At 36.5% G+C, this 21,782-nt stretch overlaps 1 protein-coding gene across 7 annotated transcripts in view; it reads left to right on the top strand.

Moving 5' to 3' along the window:
• The window catches only part of DGKB (diacylglycerol kinase beta), a 389,225-nt gene that overhangs the window by 54,251 nt on the left and 313,192 nt on the right, over positions 1-21,782 (top strand). For 5 of the 7 annotated variants that reach the window (XM_080383930.1, XM_080383932.1, XM_080383928.1 and 2 more), the window contains 2 exons: positions 11,415-11,491; positions 17,958-17,978. In XM_080383930.1, the coding sequence (XP_080240056.1) occupies positions 11,415-11,491; positions 17,958-17,978 (98 nt within the window). The remainder of the gene's footprint in view (positions 1-11,414; positions 11,492-17,957; positions 17,979-21,782) is intronic. The other 2 variants (XM_080383931.1, XM_080383934.1) reach the window with 1 other exon arrangement.

The following is a 21,782-nucleotide window of genomic DNA, read 5'->3' as shown; positions in this document are numbered from 1 at the left end:
ACTCAAGGAGGTAAGCTTATAGTGCTGGACAGACAAGTTTTAAAAAACAGATACCTGTGTACTACTATATCTCAGAAAAAACTACTAATTGGTGGTAGCACACAGAAGAGCAAACATCTATCCTGAAGAATAAGACTGGAGAAAAATGAAGTAGTGGGGAAATACAAATAAGGAACAGATTGATGGGATAAAACCATGGAAAACTGATTATAGGATAATTTCAGGATTAAAGATATTTCTGAGGGACTAAAACAAAGATGACTGAGAATTTATGTGTTCTTTTTGTTTGTTTTATTAGTTGATTAGGGAATTCGAGAAAGTGATAACAGAGAAAGAAATAAAGCTTAAGAGAGCAAATGGGCTTTGGCTTCTAAGCCTCTGGAGGGCAACTAACCCAAGTGTATTAAACTGCTTAAATTATATTGTGAAGTAGATAATTGTTTAGGATGATTAGAGAGCTCTTTAAACCTGTTTGAGGGAGCTACTCATCTGAATAGTGTTATTAACTTGCCAGGTGAGTTCCCATGAAAATGCTGTCGTTTTCAGAGTGCGCCTCTCTGAGGACTGGTGTTTTTTTAACATTAACATGTCATTGGATAAAGTTACAAATAGTCCTGGTAGTAGGGTTTAATTCTGCCTTTATCAATGGACTATATTATAAAGTTTATTCTTGCTTGCTGTCTCTGTAGAGTTCTGGAATAAGCAAAGAATTATCTTTTCCAGCTTTGATATTAAATTGGAAAGGTGGAAGATTAAATCCCTTTGAACTAAGGCAGATAAAGAATTCAGCTCTAATGTATTTGTAGTGAAAGAGAAGGGATTGGAAATGCAATGATCAGTAGAACACAGCTCTCCAGGAGTGTGTATGGATCTTGAGAGCTTTCCTTTGCTTGATGTCCATACATAGTACCTCTCTCCTGTACTCTCTGTTTCTCAAGTGTTGTCTATTGTGGTTAATATTGTCGTAAAGTGTATTAAGAAATTAATGAGATAAAGAAGTTAATTAATAGGAGAAAGTTTTTAATGCTGCCATAATAAAGACTTGATATAGCAATGCTGTAAAAGACCTGTTTAATTGTACTGAACTTGGACACAGAGCTGGCTTAGTTGGAAACAGAATTTTTTTTAAATTTTGAACTCCACAGCTAGAAGATAGATGTGTGGAAGTAGTACTTGAAACATTTGTTTCAGAGAGTAATGAATACAAAGCAGACTTTCTAGAATAGGTTTGCCATGGCAATTGTTAAGATAAAAAGGTATATATTAATGTGTGAATGTATAATATTAAATACTGAATTGTTTTTCTTTAGTAATGGAAATACAAAAACTCCCGATCTTCCTAATATACAATAAAAACAAACTAGTAGCCTCTTATCAGTCCCTTGTTTCATTAAACTTCGAATTCCCAGGCATTAGTAGAACAATATTATTCCCAGGGTTAGATCTTGAAGCGGAATTGAGAGGTTTGATTTGTATTGTTCAGCTGTAGCCTTTTTGTTTGTTTGTTATGTTTTATTTTTTGATTCTATCTATTTAGCACTGTGCTTTTTCAGTACCCTTATATGGTAGCTGTATGTGTAAATACTGCAGTAGAAACAATCTCGGCATCAGACTGTGCCTTTGTAATTAAGCAGTGGCTGGGAGGCTGTGGCTCCTAGGCAGATGTCTGCTTCATTCCTATGGACAACACAGCTGTTAATTTTTCAGTGAATAACTTTAAACTTTCTATAATATTAATGTTTTCCAGGCTTAACACCTGTAATACTCTAAGTACTCAAAGATTGTATACGAAATAGAATTATGACAAGATTCTCAGCAGAAATGGTGGAAAATTAGAACTGCTGTTGCAGTATCAACACTTTCAACACACAAACTTAAACACCCTCTACAATGGAAATAGAAATTTAAAAGGCTTTATATAAGCAAGAATGATCTTAATTTTTTTTTTTTTTTTTAATCAGGAGTATTGAGTCATGAAGCTTCAGGCAGTTTCTTATTTTGTAAACTGGAGCACAATTTTACCAGATAAAAAGTATGATGTAATGCCCCAAGTGGCCAAATCTGTGTATGTGTCCGAAGATATATAGTATGCAGAGGAGACTTTTTCTCTTTCCCTTCCACAGACTGTATACGGCCACCTTAAGCTGATTTTTTTTTTTTTTTTTTTTTTTTGAGAATTGGTAGGTTAGCTCAGGCAATATCCAATTGATTTCAAAACTTCATCTGAATTCACCAAATTGAACATGTATGTATATGTGCATGTATATATAATCTAAAATGCAAGGGCTTGGCAACATTGTATGTATGTATGTGTACACTGTATATATAACTGTATCATGAGGCATCTCCACATCCAGATCTAGTCAGACGACAGAGAATTTTGGGCATGCAAAAATAACAGTATACAATAAAAGTATTACAGTGAGTGATAGAATTCTTTAATATTTTGATTGCTGCTAAGCATTCAAAAACTTCTGATAGACTTGTCAAGGCTTGTTTCTCTGAGTCTGGGGAGAACAGGCTCTAATGAACACTTTCAGCTGCTCTTCACTACTATACAAAGCATGTGATCATGAAGAACAAAAGTTGAGGAATCTTATTTAGAACAGACAGGTAATACAGCGTATAATAAGCAATATGTACTGCATACGGCCACAATAAGCAAAACAGTTCATTACTAGTACGTATCTTCAGCAAGTGTAGGAACCTTCATCATTTGGAGTTCAAGAACCAGAGCAATGTGTACTCATGTTGGTAATTCTTTTAGTTTTAAGGCATAAGTAAGTATTTGACTTTAAAGCCTTGGTTTCCAAGATAAACTATAATAGTCATGACTGCAAGAAGTGCAGATTTTATTAGTTTGCAATAGAAAATGCATCTATAAATGGAAGAAAGACATGTCTTAATAGATCAGAAACCATGAGACTAAAACCAAATTAGTTGGATTTTTAGTTTTAAAAATAATTCCTTAATTAAACATTTATATTCCTTTATTCATAAGATAACAAATTATTGTATGTTAAGCAAATTGCCTTATGTAGAAGTCAGAAGAATTTTTGCCTCCAGTGTTGAGAGCTAAAATTTCATCTCTGAAATACAGTTTTAGTACATAGCATGTCAAGAGCTGTCATTGCATAAACCGTTAAAACTTTTTAAGGGGAGAAGTCAAATAAATGTGATACTTTGGAAGCAAGAAACATTATAAAGCAAAATGGAGAAAAGAAGAGAAAGTAAGCATTAAATCTTCTTCAAGAAGAGTACAAATCCATTTCAAGATGTCTGCGATGCCTGGAAGAACAGAAGAACAAGATCTTGCTTTGATATTGTCTTGTGATAAAACAGAGGCTTTAAGGCAGTCCACTCATAAAGAAATGGGGGGAACAGGGAAGAGAAACAAACACCCAAGTGCACAGGGCAACTTACATCATCTGAGCAGCTTCCCCCAAGTGTTTTAAAATAAAGGCAGGCAATCAAAAGAAGCCATAGTACCTTGGTAAAATATGTTAGCAATTTTGACTTGCCCTCATGGCAAACAGGTGAAATGTGTTAGCTTAAACTACTTCACAGACAGTGTCCCATTGCGCAGTTACTGTATTTCATATGATGTGTGATAATTATAAGTGGTAATGTAAATTCAAACCCACAAGTTTTAATATCTTTGTATGCCTTGGTATTGCATAACCCTTTGGCAATTTTATATTCGGAGTATATGTGGAAATATGAGTAACTTGTGTATCACTTTTTAGTAAGCACCTGTTGAAGGAATAGGTGGGGGAGCTAAAGTTTGCTAATAGAAAAAAGGTCAGGAATAAAACTAATGTGTTAGGCAGAAATAAAGTATCTTAGGCCTATTTGTAGAGGCTTGGAAAGGTTACATAGTAATGCTACCTTAATTTTACTTTCTCAATTTTTTATATTTCTTGTTTTGTGGACTTCTATAAAATATTAATGGGTATCTATTTCCATGTTAGTTGAAATGTTTCAGAATATTTCTAATTTCTGACACAGATTATGCAAAATATTTAATTTTAGACATGTGAGCAATCCTGTGCCATTCTTACTTCACTTCTTTGAGGTACTTGTTTTTATAATAACTGAAAAACTTATTTAATTTTTTCTAATAGACCTATGTTTAAGTACATATGTATATAAGAATATACTTCATATTCAATAATTAGTAAGCCGTAATTTAAGTTAAATGAGTTCAAAGTATACGTATTAAAAATTATAAAGAATAATTTTGGGGAAAATAGAAACAAGCAAGCTAGACTATTTTTTAAAATGTAGATGTCAAAACTGGTACAAATATTCTCAACTCATAAAGCTATTTCTCTGTTTCTGTTTAAAATCAGAAATAATACATGCTAAATTTCAAACCAAACTGATTTGATTCTTAGCTGTTATAAAGCTTGCGCTTAAAGTTAGTGTTTGAGGTGAAACACGTCAGCAGCATTACTTAATTTAATAGAGAATGGTTTCACCATCATTCTAACTGGAAAGGTTATGAGCTGGCAGCCAGTATCAGATATTGTGACCAGCTATAAACAAGCAGGAAATGAGAAAGGGAAAGATGAAGCCCCAAAGTTGCTTGCTGAAGGTTTGTATTAGTTTTCAGGCTCAAACAGGGTGATGGGATCTGTGGGCTGGAAGGTCTCCCAGGGTGTCTCCTCCTTCTCGGACTCAGAGCAAGCTGTTTCTGAAGTATGGCATGTTAACTATGTGCACAAATAGCACATTTTGAAGCTGAGTATTAAATTGAGGTGTAGTATCATGGTTTTCTGGCCTCATGAATTTAGGATGAGGAAATGCTGCCTCCAGGCCTGACAGTCCCTGGCCAGCTTTCCTCAGAGCTCCCAGACCCTGCCTATGGCCCAGGACCCCATGCCAGCCCCCTGGGGGCAGCCAGCCGTGCCCTGGCAACACCATGGCAAGGCTGATCTCCAGCTCCCCAGAGTCATGCCTGCCCCTGGGCTGACAGCCTCGGGGGTGCCCAGGCTTGGGGCTGCCCCCGGGCTGCCTGCTGCTGGCTGTTGGAGTGTCACAGTCCCTGGGGCAGCCACAGGGTCCTGGCCCCAGGGGGGCCACCAGCCATGCAGCACCCTGAAACCCTGAACCTTGGATCTTTCCAATTGTTTCAGCCTTAATTTTCTGAATGATGGGAGACAAAGGAGTTGGAAAGAAGTTGTTACCTGTAGTTATTTTCAAAGGTAAGATGAGTTCTTTTTTGCCTCAAAATGTTTTAATATACACAGGAATTACTTGCAGTTCCTTTCAAGTCCTGGAGTACATTTTTGTCCTTTACTTACTACTTCCTTTCAAAGCTTATCCCACTAGCAGACAAAAATTAAGCCTCCCCCTACTCCTCCCCAAAGTCCCTGCTGTTTGCTGTATACTTTAATTTGAACATCTGGTGTAGGGAGGTGGGATTTGGTGGTCATTTTTTATTAATGTGGACTAAAGATGTGCTGGCACATGCAGTCAGTATTGGTTTTCTTTCACAAACAATTCCTTGATTGTCTGTGTAAGTATCACTTAGTGTGTAACAATGGGTAAAATGGATCAATCTTCTTCCTTGTGATGTTGGGCCACAGCAGGGAGGATGGGTGGAAAAGGCAACTCCTGGATCAGGCATCAGAAGGAAGAAGTTGTCCTCTGCAGCAGTAGCTACCGTTCCCACCTCCCTCACCTGCCTCTTCTGCCTCCTCCATTCTCTGTTGCAGAAGTCACTTGCCACCCTATTTATTTAAGCAGCAGCATCCAATTCTGCCTGTGTTTCTAAGAGGCTTTTTTCTAATCGTCACAGAACTTGATGGGAATATGATTTGCTGGAGGGTGTAGTCACTCAAATTCTTTAGTTTCAGGGAGCCACTGGACAGTGGCTGCCTTTCCAGCCTGGCCGCTCTTTTAAAGACCACAATAGGTTTTAAATTCTACTTACAAGACAACCAAAATAGAGTGCTTATCCCACTTAAGGTTTCAAATGTTTGTTTCTTTTGTGAAATTTACATGAAAAGACCCCTCATAAGTCACAAACCAAAACCAAAGTGTGACCTATATTAAAAGATCTTTGCCAGTAAGCCTGCATATGTATGGGAAGCATAGGACGTGTCAGCTACTGCCTACCACTGGTTCATGTCAACCATCCGGGATCTCTTACCAACACAGACAAAGCTGAAAGACTGAGTCATGCTAGGTAAACCATGTTTTACTGGAAGAACCTTTTTTGTTGGAAGATGAACAGTTTTTACCCTTTCGAGCTGCATACAGGTTTGTTGGCAGGCTCAGCCTTTTTAACATACTGGTATTTCTAGAGCAGTAAAACTTAGATCAAGCATAGTTATAGTTTGAGCAAAACCATTATCCAGTTCTCTGAATAAAATAAACTATGCAAAAGGAAAAAAGCTGTGTGTATGAATTTTTTTATATGTACATATAAACACACACATATATTTTTAGATGGTTGCATCCAAAAAAGAAAGAAAAGTCCAGAGAAGATTAAGAATCCGTATGAAAACTGCAACCTCAACAGATGCTGGGTTTTTTCCCCATGCTTCTCATTGGCTTATCTATCAAGCAGGGCTTTCAAGTTTGAGCTAGGCTTTGTTGGCATGCAGAAAATTGTGTATTGAAAGTTGCAACCTTTTTTTCTTGATCATATGATGTAAAGAAAATCTCTCTGCAGCTTCTATATATAAATTCTGAACTTGACAATGGTGGGGTTTTGAATGCCTGTGATATTTTTCATATTGTATAAAGTTTATAAAAGGGATCTAGAGGTAGAAAGTGTTTATTACTCTACTTTTTATTGTAGGTGTTAAAATTAGTTACAATTCAATAAGTATGCAGGTGATTATGAATGTCTATTGAGGTTGAAAAATGTATCTGGATTTATAAGGGAAATATTTATATTCCAGTCATTGTTTTCTAGTGCTGATTTACTTTTAAATTGTAAAACTGTTTTCATTACATAGCATGTGATTTATGCTGAGTTTTATATATGTTGTCTCATAAGCCTGTCTTTTTTTTTTTTTTAAGAAAAAAAAAAAATAAATCAAGGATTTTTCTGAAAGGATGGGCCGAAAATGTAGACAAAGCATGCAACCCAGGCGAGCTTTTCTTATGTTTTGTGTTTTCTGTTTATGGGAGAAATGGTACACCAAATTCCCATCTCAGCTGAGTGCTCCATCATCTAAAGTTGAGTTATTTTAAAAAACAAATAATATTTTTTAATGTGGGCTAAATCTTCAGCAGTTTTGAACTTAGTATGTAAATTTGTCTTTGGTTACAAAAAGCATCTTTGTTAGCACTGAAACACAGTTAAGGAAAAATCAGATGCTTTGACATTTTTAACGTTGCATTTGCGGGTTTCTTATTTTTAGTGGTGTTATTTTAATTGTTTTGCCTTTATTCTGAAACAATACACTAGCCCAAGTCTCCCCTGTATATCTATTGTTTTGGAATTTTTATTTTAAAGTAGGATTTCTGTAGCATTATAACTGAATATATATATTTATATATATAATATAAATCATATAACTGCATATATATATATATAACTGAAAAGTAATAGCTTTTCAGTTAGCAGTCTTCCACGCCATGCCTAGCCTGTTTGTTCTGCCCCGATCTCACCGGACCATGAGGCAGGAAACCAAGTGTCACCTCATCCAAAGAAAGTTCTGATTCCTGCACCACACTTTCCCTTTTTCTCCTGCACCTCTTTGGCTAAATGAACACTACTGCATTCTATCAACTTGCAAGAGAAGACAGGCTGAACGATAATGGTTTAAATCCATTCAGGCAGAGGAAAGAATTGAAGGTCTTCTACATTTTGAGTGAACACTCAAAACACTGGGCTAGTGGGTAATAAAAATAATAAAATTGTGAGATTAAAATAAAAAAAGAGATGTTTCATGAAACAAACTGCATATTTAAAGCTATATGAAATTTGTACTGTGCCAGCTATACCTTTGCAGATAAGATGGAATTTAAGCACTGCAGAGTCTATGTGTTATATCTACACACATTTAGAAACTGTCTCTCTTGAGGAGAGCTTGGAATACAGAGACTTCAACAAAGAAGGGTTTTGTCCTTGATGTAAAAAACAGATAAGGGTAATACAACAGAGTTTAAGACCGTATTTGAGTTTTAACTTGAGTGGTGCTTATGAATTTATTGAGACTGCTTACAAGGTGGTAAGTTGCTAAGTTATGCAAAACATCTGTACTTGTAGGTAACAGCAAGAACATAGGTTCTGTTCTTGTTTGACGCTTGTGTTTACACTGTCATTTTCCAGTGAGTATGTAGATTATTTGGATCAGACTAAATAAACTGTAATGGAACCCATAACATTGTTATTTCCTAGCTAGCAAACTCAGGAAAAAAAAGTTAGGAAAATGTCTAGTTATTCTGTGTGTATTTTCTGGAAACTTTTATCTATTTCTGACAGAAAACATGTACTTGACTCTTTTTTTCAAAGTGGAATTGAGAAACTCCAATAAAAAATTCTCATTTTTATAGGCATAGAGCTTTCCAAGATGTCTCCTGTATTTATTTTGTATTTTTTCTCCTTTTTCTTTTTTCTTTGTTTTTTGGGGTTTTTTTAATGTGATCCCCACATAAGACTAAAACTTGAAAATTACCTTATTCTTCATATCCTTTTAGGTGAACTTATTAAAGATGGAACATGTTCCTAATACTAGTTTGCCTACTAGAGGCTGAGGAAGAATTGATTTTTCTGAGGAATGTCAGCACTGCTGAAGAGTATGCATGCAGGAGATTGTCAGTTGGTGTTTGACTGAAAATATCGATATGTTATTTTGAGCATTTTGAAAGATCTCTATTCATGTTAGTTTGGATACTGTCACATGAACTGAAAAAATGATTGAATGACTGTGAACAAAAGATTGTGAAAAATGGTTCTGCCTTGGCTGTGAAATGTATGTCATGGTGCTCGTAATAAATGCAGCTCCTGTCCAGAATGTGGAAATCTCTTGAAGAGTCTTTCTGGGACAACTAAAGCAAAATGTACATCCACAGACCCTTTTTTCTTGACAGTTATTTTGAGCATGGAATTAGCCATGGTTTTGGGGTGCAACTGCTTTTTAAGCTCATGCACAGAAAAAGTGAATAGTTGTGTTGTTGCTGGAATACAGCTATTTTTTGATCTAATTTACTATCTTAATGATACTTGACTAAGTAAATACATACCAAGTAGATAGTAAATTTATTTATTTTTAGTAAGTAACATAACACAGGTTTTTGGTTTTAATCACAGTTGCATAGACATAAACCTCATTTAAAGATGAATAGACTTTATCTGGTGAAATATGAAATGAAAGAAGCACGGTCATTGCTGGGAGAAAACATCAAGACACTTTTAAAGCCACTAGAAAGTGGGTCATTTCTATTTTAGTTAGTTAGTTAGTGTTTTTTTCAGATAATAAAAGGTCTGTGAGGAGACCTTTCTGTCTTTTTGATGTGTGTTTAACCTCTTTCCTCCAGAGTTGAGAAAAATCTTTTTTTTTAAGATGAGGTCCAATCACCTCTGTCATGCATCTGCTCATCTCACACTGCCACTTTCATAGTTATTGATTTCATTATCATAATACCATGTATATGACTACTGAAAAATGTATTGAAATAATAGAGACCAAGAAAAAAGAAACTTTTGTCAGTTATCCATTTGTTTACTTGTCTTAATCAGTAAGTATCTAACTCATCAGTTTCTAATTACAACTCTTACTAAAATTTTCTTTTTAAAATATAGATTTATTCTTTTTATATAATCTGTCTTTTTTTCACATAAAGTTGTAATTATTTGCTGTATTTCAAATGACACAGCAATAAGACTATAGATGACTTTATCAAGTAATTAAATTGCTGTGTCTGCCCATGAGACCGGCTAAACTCTGTTACTTACAGTTGACAGAAACATTGAAATACATCAGACATATTAGTGCAAATAATTTTTTATTGAGGCTATGCATAGTCTTGGGTGGTTTTATTTAAGAAAATTTCATACAATGATAAACATTGGGAAAAGCCATTCTTATTACAATGTAAACTGTGTATGGGCAGGAGGGAACCAACTCCAGCACCTCTTAAAACTGAATTTTAGTGGTATGCCCTGTTTTACATAACTGTTAGAAACTGTTATAAAAATATTTTCAAATCCTTTGCTGCTACATTTTCTCTTTCCACGTCACACAATTTACTGAATGTACTTTTTAGAGTCAGGCTTAATGTGCTGAATTTCTTTAACTTTTCAGAACTATTATGATGCTGTATTTTGTTGATATAATTAAAAAATTAGTAAGACTAGGTCCTAATGTTTATAATTTTAAGTGTCTAACTAATTGCTCATGTGATAGTTCTGTTCTTGGTGTACTCTTTGCTACAAGAAGCAAAGAGTGCACCAAGAACAGAACTAATTTCAGGGAGAAGCAACCAAACCTTCCAGGTTTTGACGTGAAAAATAACGTGCAGCCATTAAGTTTACCTGTTTGTTCCTGTAATGCATCTGCTACTCATTACTAGTTCATGGTTTACTTCAGTGTTGTGGCCGTTATGTACAATTGTCCATTATGCACTTAAGTACTGTTTTTTAAAGAAAAAAAGTTACAATTATTGTTATTGTATTGCTGAGATGTTTAAAGTGGAAAAAGTTGGTTATGTGCATCTTGTATACTAACCGAGTCTGCGTTCAAGGGTTTTATGCAGTGGCTACTTATTGAAATAACTGTTTTGTTATTCTACATGTAGACAATTGAAAACAAATTGGAAAGGTTAGATGTATGTGCTTCTGAAATGCAGGGATTTTGCACAATTCTGTTAGAAAAAAAGTTGTCCTGAATCCTGAAGTAGCTGACAGTAGTTAGAATATTTTAAGACATCTGCCAAAGTTGATATTTTGATAGCAACATATGTTTTCTGTGATGTGACTGCAGAAAAAGATTTTTTTTTTCTTTGAGTTTCCCCTTTATCTTGATAGTACCTGGCTCCTCTGACAGTTCCTATTCTCCCTGACAGCTGTGCCAGAGGAGATTTAATAGTGCTGTTGGGAATGACCGTATTCTGTAGGTGACTCGGGTTTCAAGGACAAGAAAAGTGATTTGAAATAATCTTTGCAAACAACTCCTTCAGAAATATGCTACTTAGCAATAGTTAAGGATTGGGTCAAAGGGTGTTTGTTTCTTAGTGTTTTGTTTTTATTTGCTGATTTTTACAGTGTTTGGTAAGATGGTATAGTATGTTCTCATTTTCTTTGGGCCCACAGCTCTCATACAACTAGAGAAAATTACTAATGTGGATTGAGAAAAACTATTAGCAGTTTGGTTGTTTTTTCTTTAATTACAGTTCATATTATGTAAATCAGTTTTCTGTTTTCATTTTCTCTCTCTTTATTCTTTATCCAGATTCTACCAAGAAAATTAAGGATGTCTTAGAAGAATTCCATGGCAGTGGTGTGTTAGCAAAATATAATCCTGAAGGGGTAATTCTTCTTCTTTCTTCAATGGTCAGAAATGGTGGGGAGGAATATTTACAGATGTTGTAGCAAATATAAGCATTTCAAATAGAATATTATTTATAAATCAGATGTTTGGGGTATTTGAAACAGCTTTGAAAACAAAAATATGAATATTTTGAAGAACTAAAAGTTTATAAACATCACATTATATAGACCTGCTTAATATTTTAAATAAAACCACACCTTCTAAGATTTAACCAGACTGTCATAGTTTTACCCCAGCTGGTGACTCAGCACCACACAGCCACTTGCTTACTCACCCCTGGTGGGCTGAGGGAGAGAATTGGAAGGGTAGAAGTGAGATAAGTCATGGGTTGAGATAAAGACGGTAATAGGTAAAGCAAAAGCCGTGCACACAAGCAAAGTAAAACAAGGAACTAATTCGCTACTTCCATTGGCAGGCAGGTGTTCAACCATCTCCAGGAAAGCAGGGCTCCATCATGTGTATCAGTTACATGGGAAACAAATGCCATCGCTCCCGATGTCACCCTCCCTTCCCCCTCCTTCCCCCAGCTTCATATGCTAAGCATGACGTCATATGGTATGGGATATCCCTTTAGTCCATTGGGGTCAGCTGTCCTGACTGTGTTGCCTCTCAACTTCTTGTGCACCCCTAGCCTTCTCGCTGGTAGGGTGGCGTGAGGAGCAGAAAGGACCTTGACTCTGTTCAGCAGTAACTGAAACACCCCTGAGTTATCAATGCTGTTTTCAGCAGAAATCCAAAATTTAGCCCATACTAGCTACTACAAGAAAATTAATTCTATCCCAGCCAAAACCAGCACACAGACACACACACAAGAAAAAACCCCAACACCCTTATGGTAAGGTTAACGTGCTTCCCAAGTCTTTTATCAAGATGGGTGGGTTATGTTAAGCATAATTTCAAAAGTTAGAAAAGTAAAATGTGTTCAGTTCAGATTTCTTTTTAAATTCTATTTCTTCGGTGGTGTTTCTGGTAGTGGGATCTTCGTTAATAAAGAAGATTTTTTTTTTTCTGATGTTAGGAAATAAAGAATTCAGCTGAAAAAAAGTGTGTGTGCATTGTTAATGCAGATTCACTAGTAAACAGAGTATTCCGGTTTGGTTAGGAGAAAAAGGCAGGTTGTTTTCATTTTTTATCCTCAATTGCAATTTGTATCTGCTTAACACATGGTAATAGTGTGACTCATCATGCAGCTAAATAAAACCCTGTTTTAGTAATGTTTCTAACTGTGCTTCTGTTATGTGGAATTCAGGATAGAAAAATGTGCTAACCATTATGAAAATTAATTGATCTTACATTTCGGTATGTAAAAGACAAGAATTATTGTCAAGCAAGGTAGTTACAACTCATTAAGTATTGAAAAAATTATTTTTCACTTCGAACATTGCAAAGCATAATGTTGGTCATTTTGGTCAGTTTCTGAGGAAAATATTTCATAATTCATTACAATAGTATAAGTTGATCTTGTAAATGATCATCTTAGATCTCCATTATTTTAGGTAAATAGAATCATAGAATGTAAAAGGACGGGAATGCTGTGATCATCTAATTTATTCTTCAATGTAACATAGGCTGTACTACAGGACCTCCCTTAATTGATTTTTGTTAGAATGTAGATGTGTCTTGGTTGTTTTGTTTGTTTGGGTTTTTTTAGAAAAGAGTGAACTCTTGATTTACAAATTCAGCACTTGCTTTTTTTTGTTTGTTTTTTTTACTCAACTTTGCAAGTTTCTTTGCTTTTAGTGCATGTGATAAAATGGTCTTTATTCACTTTTTTCTTGAAATTCTTCACTTATTTTCAGTCATAATGTAACATTTTCAGTTATGTGAAGTGTAACCTTCTAAAGTACAAAATAACTGTGTATTTTATGCATACTAAGTAACATGTTACTGTGCAGGTAACACGTGATCAAATTATCAGTCTGTATATAAAGAAATCAGTATTTAAAGTTGTGAGATTAGTCTTTTAAAGTACTTCCTCCAATCTGGGGGTACATGGAGGCTGAGTCATGGCAAAAAGTGATCATTGTGGGCACCTGGGAAACCTGCTTTGACTGAAGCCAGGTGATTTGGCAGAATTTGTATAAGCTGGAATTAATAAACAGAATTGGTCCTGAGTCTGTGACTCAGAGTTCTTAATTTCACAGCAATTTCTTTGCAGAATCCTGCCAATGTACTGAAGTGTCCAGGGATTTTAGAGTAGCAGAGTACCCAAGCCAGTGAGCAGGATGGAAGGGGAGGAATGAATGCAAGTCAAACACCCAGTGGTGCCTTCAGTGTCTTCAGCAGGGATCAAGCTATTCACTATTACTGGGTCAGTGTTGCATCCAGGCTAACTCTTGACAGCTTTTGTACTTTTAGCACTTAGACTTTAGGAGTGCAACATAAGGAAAACACAGCTAGCAGTGAAGCTACTTTGGCTCTAGTAGGATTTATTAGCTCAAGTTTTATGGCATAAGCTGCTGAACGTAGCAGCAAAGTGGCTGAAATTTAGTCTGCAGTTGAGTGAGTATTCCAAGTTCAGACAGAACTGCCTTTGCATAGGCATGTGTGTATATTTGGCCTGTATCCAACCTGCTATGTGGATGAATTCTTTACAGAATGTATTGCGAGTTGGTTGTATCTGGTTGGATGAGGATTCCGTGAGCTGGATGTACTATTTAAGTAATTCATTATTATCTGTAAATGAGATGACAAAAATTGACTGATCCAGCTGAAATTATAGTGCAGCTTTTTACTTCCACATATTATAGACAGCACTTCTGTTGTGTTTTGCAGAGGATACCATCATGTTTTCATTTCGGCTCTTTATTTCCTAGATAATTATCTCATAAGCACTCCAAGTATTTTTCAAGTCTTGTAAAAATACTAAAATGTGGTGCCAGTTTTTTACCAATAAACATGGGGCATAGAGCTATGGCAGATTTATTGGTACGATATATTTATGTACTTAAGAAAAAGCCTTAAGAAATTTCTGTTTCAAGCTTCTCCCTGCTTAAAGGGTTCAGGAATTTATTTCACTCCATTGCATCTATACTGCAGTTTTTTATCACAAGCTGATTTAAAGGGATGCAAATAGAAAAAGAAAAGTTATTGGTATTTGAAGCTTGTTACCTGAAGTAATCTGGTTTGTTTTTTCCATTATCTTATATCTTGTTGAGTGAGTGGTTTTTGGGCTTAGTGGAAATGATGTATCAGATTATCAGGAGGTCATCCAGCATAAGGAGTTTATTTATGGAGATTTTACTTACTGCTTTCAGTGTGAGGGAGGTGACCAAACAACTACAAATGCTACTGAACCTTTGCCCTTCCACCTTCTTCTCCAAGTCAATGTCAAATATGAAATTAAGAATATTTTTTTTACCTGATATAAGACACATAGGTATGTTAAGATCAGCCTTCTGGACAGCTGTGATTTATAAATAGTCTTTTCATAATTTGAAATTTATTTCAATTAATTAATTTCAGCCATTTCACTTTGAGAGGAGTGCTGAATAGGCTAGCAAGGATTAGGAAAGCAGGTGGAGCTAAAGATTGTATCTAAACGGGCAGCAAGTATACACACAAGTATTGGGTGCTTGTAGTCCTAGTGTTGTCATCCTTTTTGAGGAATCTGTTGGAGTGGATCATAATTTCTTGTTTACCTGCTTACCTACTTGCTATCTAGAGCTTTTGGAGTTAATCAGTGCATGAAGAGTGAGAGTGGAAGGTGCCTGAAGGAATCTCAGCCAGACAAGCAGTCAGGGTGCAGCTTGAGTCTGCATGTGGAGCAGAGCAGTGCTCGAGTGGTCCAGAATTCCACAGCTTGGATGTGGATGAGAAGAATAAATGTGCATATGCAGGAAGACCAGGAAAACAAAAATTTCCAGGAAGGTTATGACAATGAGTGCATGACACTAGGCACATTCCATGATCTGATCTGCCCAGAGTGGTGAAGTCCCAAGTCTGGCAGAATGTTGCAGTCGTCTGCCTACTCCAAAAGATTTTTCCGGTTTTGGAAGTAGTGCAGATACTTTGAAGAGGCTTTCTCCAGGGTTCTTCTGATTTCCAGAGGTCTTAGTGTTTTGGTTTTTTGGGTTTTTTTAACTTAAATCTGTGATGTTTCAAAGATATGTCTGGTAACCCTATCAAACTCTGGCACAGTGTAATGTATGCAGAGAATTCAACTGTAATTTGAAGATAGTACCCCCTTACTGAGAAGTCGTGATAGCAGTTTGTGATTGAGGTAGAAAATTAATACAGCACCTTTATTAAAAGGAGTAAAAATTATTAGAAACTAAACCAGCATATAATGGTGACTTCTACAACAGTGTTTGCTAGTGTTTATAGAATCATAGAGTTATTTAGGTTGGATAATGACCCTTAGATCATAGAGTCCAACCATGAACCTAACACTGCCAAGTCCACTACCAAACCATGTCCCTAAGTGCTTCATCTACATGTCTCTTAAATACCTGAAGGGATGGTGACTCAACCACTTCCCTGGGTGGCCTGTTCTGATGCTTGACAACCCTTTCAGTGATGGATTTTTTTCCTAATATCTAATTTAAACCTCCCTTGGCACAACTTAGGCCATTTCCTCTTGTTCTGTTGCTTGCTACTTGGGGAAAAATTACTGACACCTACCTCTCTACAGCCTCCTTTCAGGCAGTTTTAGAGAGTGATAAGGCCTCCCCTCAACCTCCTCTTCTCCAGACTAAACAACCCCAATTCCTTCAACTGCTCCTCATAGACTTTTTCTCTAGACCCTTCACCAGCTTCATTGCCCTCCTCCGGACACGCTTCAGCACCTCAGTGTCTTTCTGGTAGTGAGGGGCCCAAAACTGAACCCAGTATTCAAGGTGTGGCCTCACCAGTGCCAAGTACAGGGGGACGATCACTGCCCTAGTCCTACTGGCCACACTTTTTCTGATATAAGCCAGGATGATGGTGGCCTTCTTGGCCGAGTGGGCACATTGTCGGATCCCATTCATCTGGCTGTTGCTGACCACCTTCATGTCCTTTTCCTCTGGGCAGCTTTCCAGCCACTCTTCCCCAAGCCTGTTGTGACCAAGTGCAGGACCCAGCACTTAGCCTTCTTGATTCTCATACAGTTGGCTTTGGCCCATGGATCCAGCCTGTTCAGATCCCTCTGCAGAACCTTCCTAGCCTCCAGCAGATCAACATTTCTGCCTAATTTGATGTCATCTGCAAACTTACTGAGGGCCCACTGGATCCCCTCATCCAGATCGCTGATAAAGGTACTAAACAGAACTGGCCTCAATACTGAGCCCTGAGGAAGGCCACCTGTGACCAGCCACCAACTGGATTTAGCTCCATTTACCACAATTTTTTGGGCCTGGCCATGCAGCCAGCTTTTTATCCAGTGGAGAGTACAGCGATCCAGCCCATGAGCAGCCAGTTTCTTTGGGAGAATGCAGTGTCAAAGGCTTTACCAAAGTCCAGGTAAACAAAATCCATAGCCTTTCCCTCATCCACTAAGTGGATCACCTTGTTGTAGAAGGAGATCAGGTTAGTCAAGCAGGACCTGCCTTTCATGTAAACCCATGCTTGCTGGGCCTGGTCATTGTGTACATGCCATGTGATGGCACTCAGGATGATCTGCTCCATAACCCTGGCACTAAGGTCAGGCTGACAGGCCTGTAGTTCCCCAGCTTCTCCTTACAGTTGTCCTTTAAGACAGGTGTCACATTTGCTAACAGGGAAGTCCCTGGTTAGTCAGGACTGCTGATAAATAATTGAAAGTGGCTTGGTGAGCACTTCCACCTCAGTATCTTCGGGTGGATCCCAGTCAGTCCCATTGACTCGTGTGTGTCTTAGTGGTGTAGCAGGTTGCTGACCATTTCCCCATGGATTACAAGGGCTTCATTCTGCTCTCCATCTTTCTCTTTCAGCTCAGGGGGCTGGGTACCCCAAGGACAGTAGGTCTTGCTAGAAAAGACTGAGGCAAAGAAGCAGAAGCCATTAAGTACCTCAGACTTTTCCTCTGTCACTGTGTTTCCTCCCGCTTCCAATAAAGGATGGAGATTCTCCTTAGCTCTCCTTTTGTTCTTAATGCATTTATGAAATTTATCATTGTATTCACTTCTGATTAAGTTGTTTTGTGAACAACTATTCTTGTCAAGAAGTAATTTTTAATTTTTAAGAAGTACACAGGGATGAAAGACAAATGTGCGTGCTTTTTTTTTTTCTTTCCTTGGTTATCTGTCATTGCATGGTTAAAAACAACTTGCTTGCACTCTAATCAAGACTAGAATGCTGACTTAGAACCATTTTCTTGACATATGGGCTAATGCAAGAAAATGGGGTATTCTATCTAACATCTTAAACTTGTTCACCCGTATCACTAACCTTTCAACAAGAATAATTCTATTACAAAAAGCAGAGCCATAGTGTTATGACACTGCACTAATATGTGTGTTCTTTCTTTCCTTGCATGCGTTACAGAAACAAGATATACTTAATCAAGTAAGTAATCCTTAATTTGATTTTTTTCCTTTTGTTATGCATAGAAGCAGTATCTTTAATTTTGTAGGCTTCCAATGAGATGTCACTTATTAATAAATACTGCATGTGGCTATTCTGTCAGATAATAGATAAATACTTAAACCTAAGAGTGAAGTGCACTCTTTTTCTGCAGGCAAACTTTTTCAGTAGGTGAATTTCATTCTTGTAATGCACGGTACATAATTTTACTAACATTACTTGAGAAGAATATAAAAAGTTAAGAGAAAGTAATTAACTTGTTCCATACTTGTCACAGTGATTTTTGCTTACTAGTGAGATCTCATAATAATTTGTATTATTCTGAAATAACAATAACACATCTCAGAAAAAAATATTAAATACTATTTCTATAGCCATATAACACCATTTATGTGTAGCAGGCTTAAAATTGCGTATTTTATAACTTGAATAAGGGTTATGGTGTGCTTTAAGCAATTGTGACTTTACAGCAATTGCAAGAGAAATAGTTAAAACTGCTGATCATCGACCCAAGACTACTCCTGAGAAGCTTTAGTAGCTTAAAACCAGATATAAAAATACAATGAAAAAAACCCAACAAGCTGGGGGAAAAGGATTAACCAAATGAAACTAGTTTTCTAAATGACCTAGTTACTCTTTCTTTGTAGCACAGACGTGTTAAAAAGCCCCTGCTCTGCTGTTCTGTGAAGAGGCAGCTGAAGATGAAAACAATGAGAAAGTCAAGAGACTGAAAGAATTAAATTTGTAGGGAACCCTTGACTTTGTGGGGTCAAAGGCTAGTTGAATTTTTGGATGTGTGTTGCTGAGAGCAGTACTCCCTATTCACAAAAGGTTCAGTTTTCTTCAAATGACCAATATTACTTTTTTAATAAGCTAACAGAATGACTGCGATGGGTCCTGAGAGGGAAGGTATTCGGGTGAAAGCCGTGTGTCTAGGACCAGTCTTGAGACTAATCTTGTTAGTATTATTGCTAATAACCTTGTTAAAAGAAGTAGATGAGTACTAATAGGGTCAATTCAGTAAATCATATTTGGGAATTGTTGCTAAAATGCAGAAAAATCTGAATACTATACTGGAAAACTTGATGTTATGGACTGTAGTAAAAGGAATGAAATACACTAGTGCAGAATACGATGTGGTGTAACCTTGGACTAGTGGCACTTCTAGATAAATTGCTGTGTATGGTAGTTGATCCGAGATGGTTGCAAATCTTCATTTTTTGGTCATGGAGAAATGTATTATTGGGACATTGTAATGGTATTCCTGTGACCATGCTGGTCTGACAACAAGACAAGACTTAAGAAATGGTAGTGTCTTAGGCCCATTGAGATAAGTGGAAAACTGGTTAAAATTTCAAGCACACAGAAATATGAATTGAAAGAAGTATTTTTGTGCTTTTTCCCTCAGCTACGTTCTCTGATCTGACAGAAGATACTAATTTACTGTAAAGACTGTGCCTTATTATAATATATAAAGTATTTCTACTACAGATAGGAAGATTTAATTTTCTATAAAAATGTACTGCAGAAACTACATCTTTCTGCTTTTGACAAAATGATGGGACAAAATTAACTCGAGTTGGAACTAATTTACAAAAGGGTTAGTGGGATGTTGAAAATTACAGTGTATCTATTATGCAGGAGAAGCCTGTCCCTCACAGGTAAGAAACTGAGGACTGAGAAAGGATGTTGTATCTCTCTAGCTACAAAAGAGAAAAAAAATTGCAACTTGTGAGTATCAGCAGCAGAAAAGTCTACCCTTCAGACACTAGGCACTCAGTGGTTTTCTGGCTTTCCTGGCAGAATTTCTAGGGAAACAGCTTCCTGGATACCTAGAGAGCTGGGAAACCTGCCAGGCAGAGATGCTGGCAGTCTGGCTGTGAGCCTCCTGACTGTGGGAAGTGTTGAGGGCACCAAGGTATAAAATGTTTCAGATAGTCAATTTCTGCTGCAAAACTGTTCTGTTTTGAACATTTTTAATGATCTTTAGTGTGGTCCCTCTGTTTCCTTTCCTCAGTCTGTACTAACATCTCTCCCTCCTTGATATCTTCCTTCCATTTGATACATCCCTCCTCTGCCTTAAGATCCCATTTTAATCCTTTTTTTTCTCTACTTTTTTTGCATTGCGCGGTACTTTGTATTTAAGCTTTATAAGCCTCATGATGCTTTCATTTACGTTACCTGTTGTATTCTTACAGTTTGTTAAATGGCTGACTCAAGGACTATTTTCCAGTTTTGATGTGCACTAGATACTGTTTCAAAATATTTTAAAAGCAAAAATGTTTGGGTTTTTTGGTTTATTAGGGTACAACCATCAGTATTTAGATAGAATTCGATAAAGAATTTTAAGCAGTCTTGATATTTAGGCCAGAGGGACCATTCTATTTCAAAGAATATACTTTGTAAAGCTACACCATTTTTAAAGGGAAAAAAAACCAACAAAAAAAGTGGAGGGTCACACTAGTGTTTGGGTTTTTTTAAAACATATTTCATTTGAAGAGTGACAGACTAGGCTGACAACGGCTCCTCTAGCAGCATGAAAAAAGTATAAATATGGTACCAATTATGGTACTGAGTTATAAAATATGAAAAATGCTATCCTCATATCTTCATATTAATTTGAAATATCAACAAGGTTTTTCTTTCCTTAAAGTGAAATAAACATAGAAATAAATATTTTCAGAAAGGGTACATTTAATGTATTTATTGGTTTTTATGTTGCTGTTAATGAATATTTAAAATTAATGCATTTTGCCTCAAGTATACATGGAATGGTGCTGTGTTTATGCAAAATTAAGAGTTACAGCTATTTATTCTGCTAGTCATCAGTGATAGATTTCATAATATTTAACTACTAAGATTCATTTAACATCAATGGAAAACTATCTTTCTATGGTTTTAAATGGTTGTAATTTTAATTGTATTACCTTGTGCTATCACTACATGTCTGAATTAATGCTGCAATAGAAATAGCAGGGGAAAGGTATTTGGCTGGTGGGTATTTGGATTCCATGAAACCAAACCAAACCAACATTTTCTTAAGAGAACAGCATTTAATGCTGAAATTCTTTTTAACATAACAGTGAGAATTCTGAAGCCATCAAATGAGTGCTGTGTTGGTGCTATAGGTTTTTTTTGGTTTACATCCTGTTTGTAACAGCTAGGTAATAAATGACTATGTGGTGTTCTTGTGAACAGTTCTACAGGTTTTTATGTTACCTGGTCAGACACAGGGTCTCTAGGACAGCCTAATTTGCATTAGTTTCTGTTTTATATCTCTAAAGACATTTAACTTACTGTAGGTGTACTCAGGCTGAATGAGAAAAGACGGGTTAAAGTGCTTTATCCAGAGCATTTAATTATGACCGGGATTTGGTGCTTTTTTTTGTGCTTTTTTTTTGTTTTCTTTTGTTTTCATTCTGAAGGACAATATATTCTATTGTGGTTTGGTTTTATGATGGTGGCTGCCGTTACAATTGATTCACTTGCATGGTGGCATCTAGGCACTGTTTATGAAACTGTGTGGAGAAATGAAATTTACAAAACCCACTTTAAAACATAATTTATTGCAGGAATTAGTCAACAAATGGAAATGGCTTGAGGTCCTGTCATGCAATACAGGTACTACTTTTTAGCATTAGCCTGTAAGCCTGTATAATTGAGCAGATGACACTGCTCGTATCTTTTTGTCGCTTTCTAAGCTATACTTCTAAATTTGGTGAGGACAAACTCAAACTTAGTTCCATTAGCACAGCTCCACTTTCTTAGACTGTAAATTTGCTCAGT

Source organism: Falco punctatus, assembly GCF_963210335.1.
Source record: "Falco punctatus genome assembly, chromosome: 4".
NCBI lineage: Eukaryota > Metazoa > Chordata > Aves > Falconiformes > Falconidae > Falco > Falco punctatus.
The sequence above is the reverse complement of the archived record's forward strand: the minus strand, read 5'-3'. Positions and strand labels throughout refer to the sequence as shown.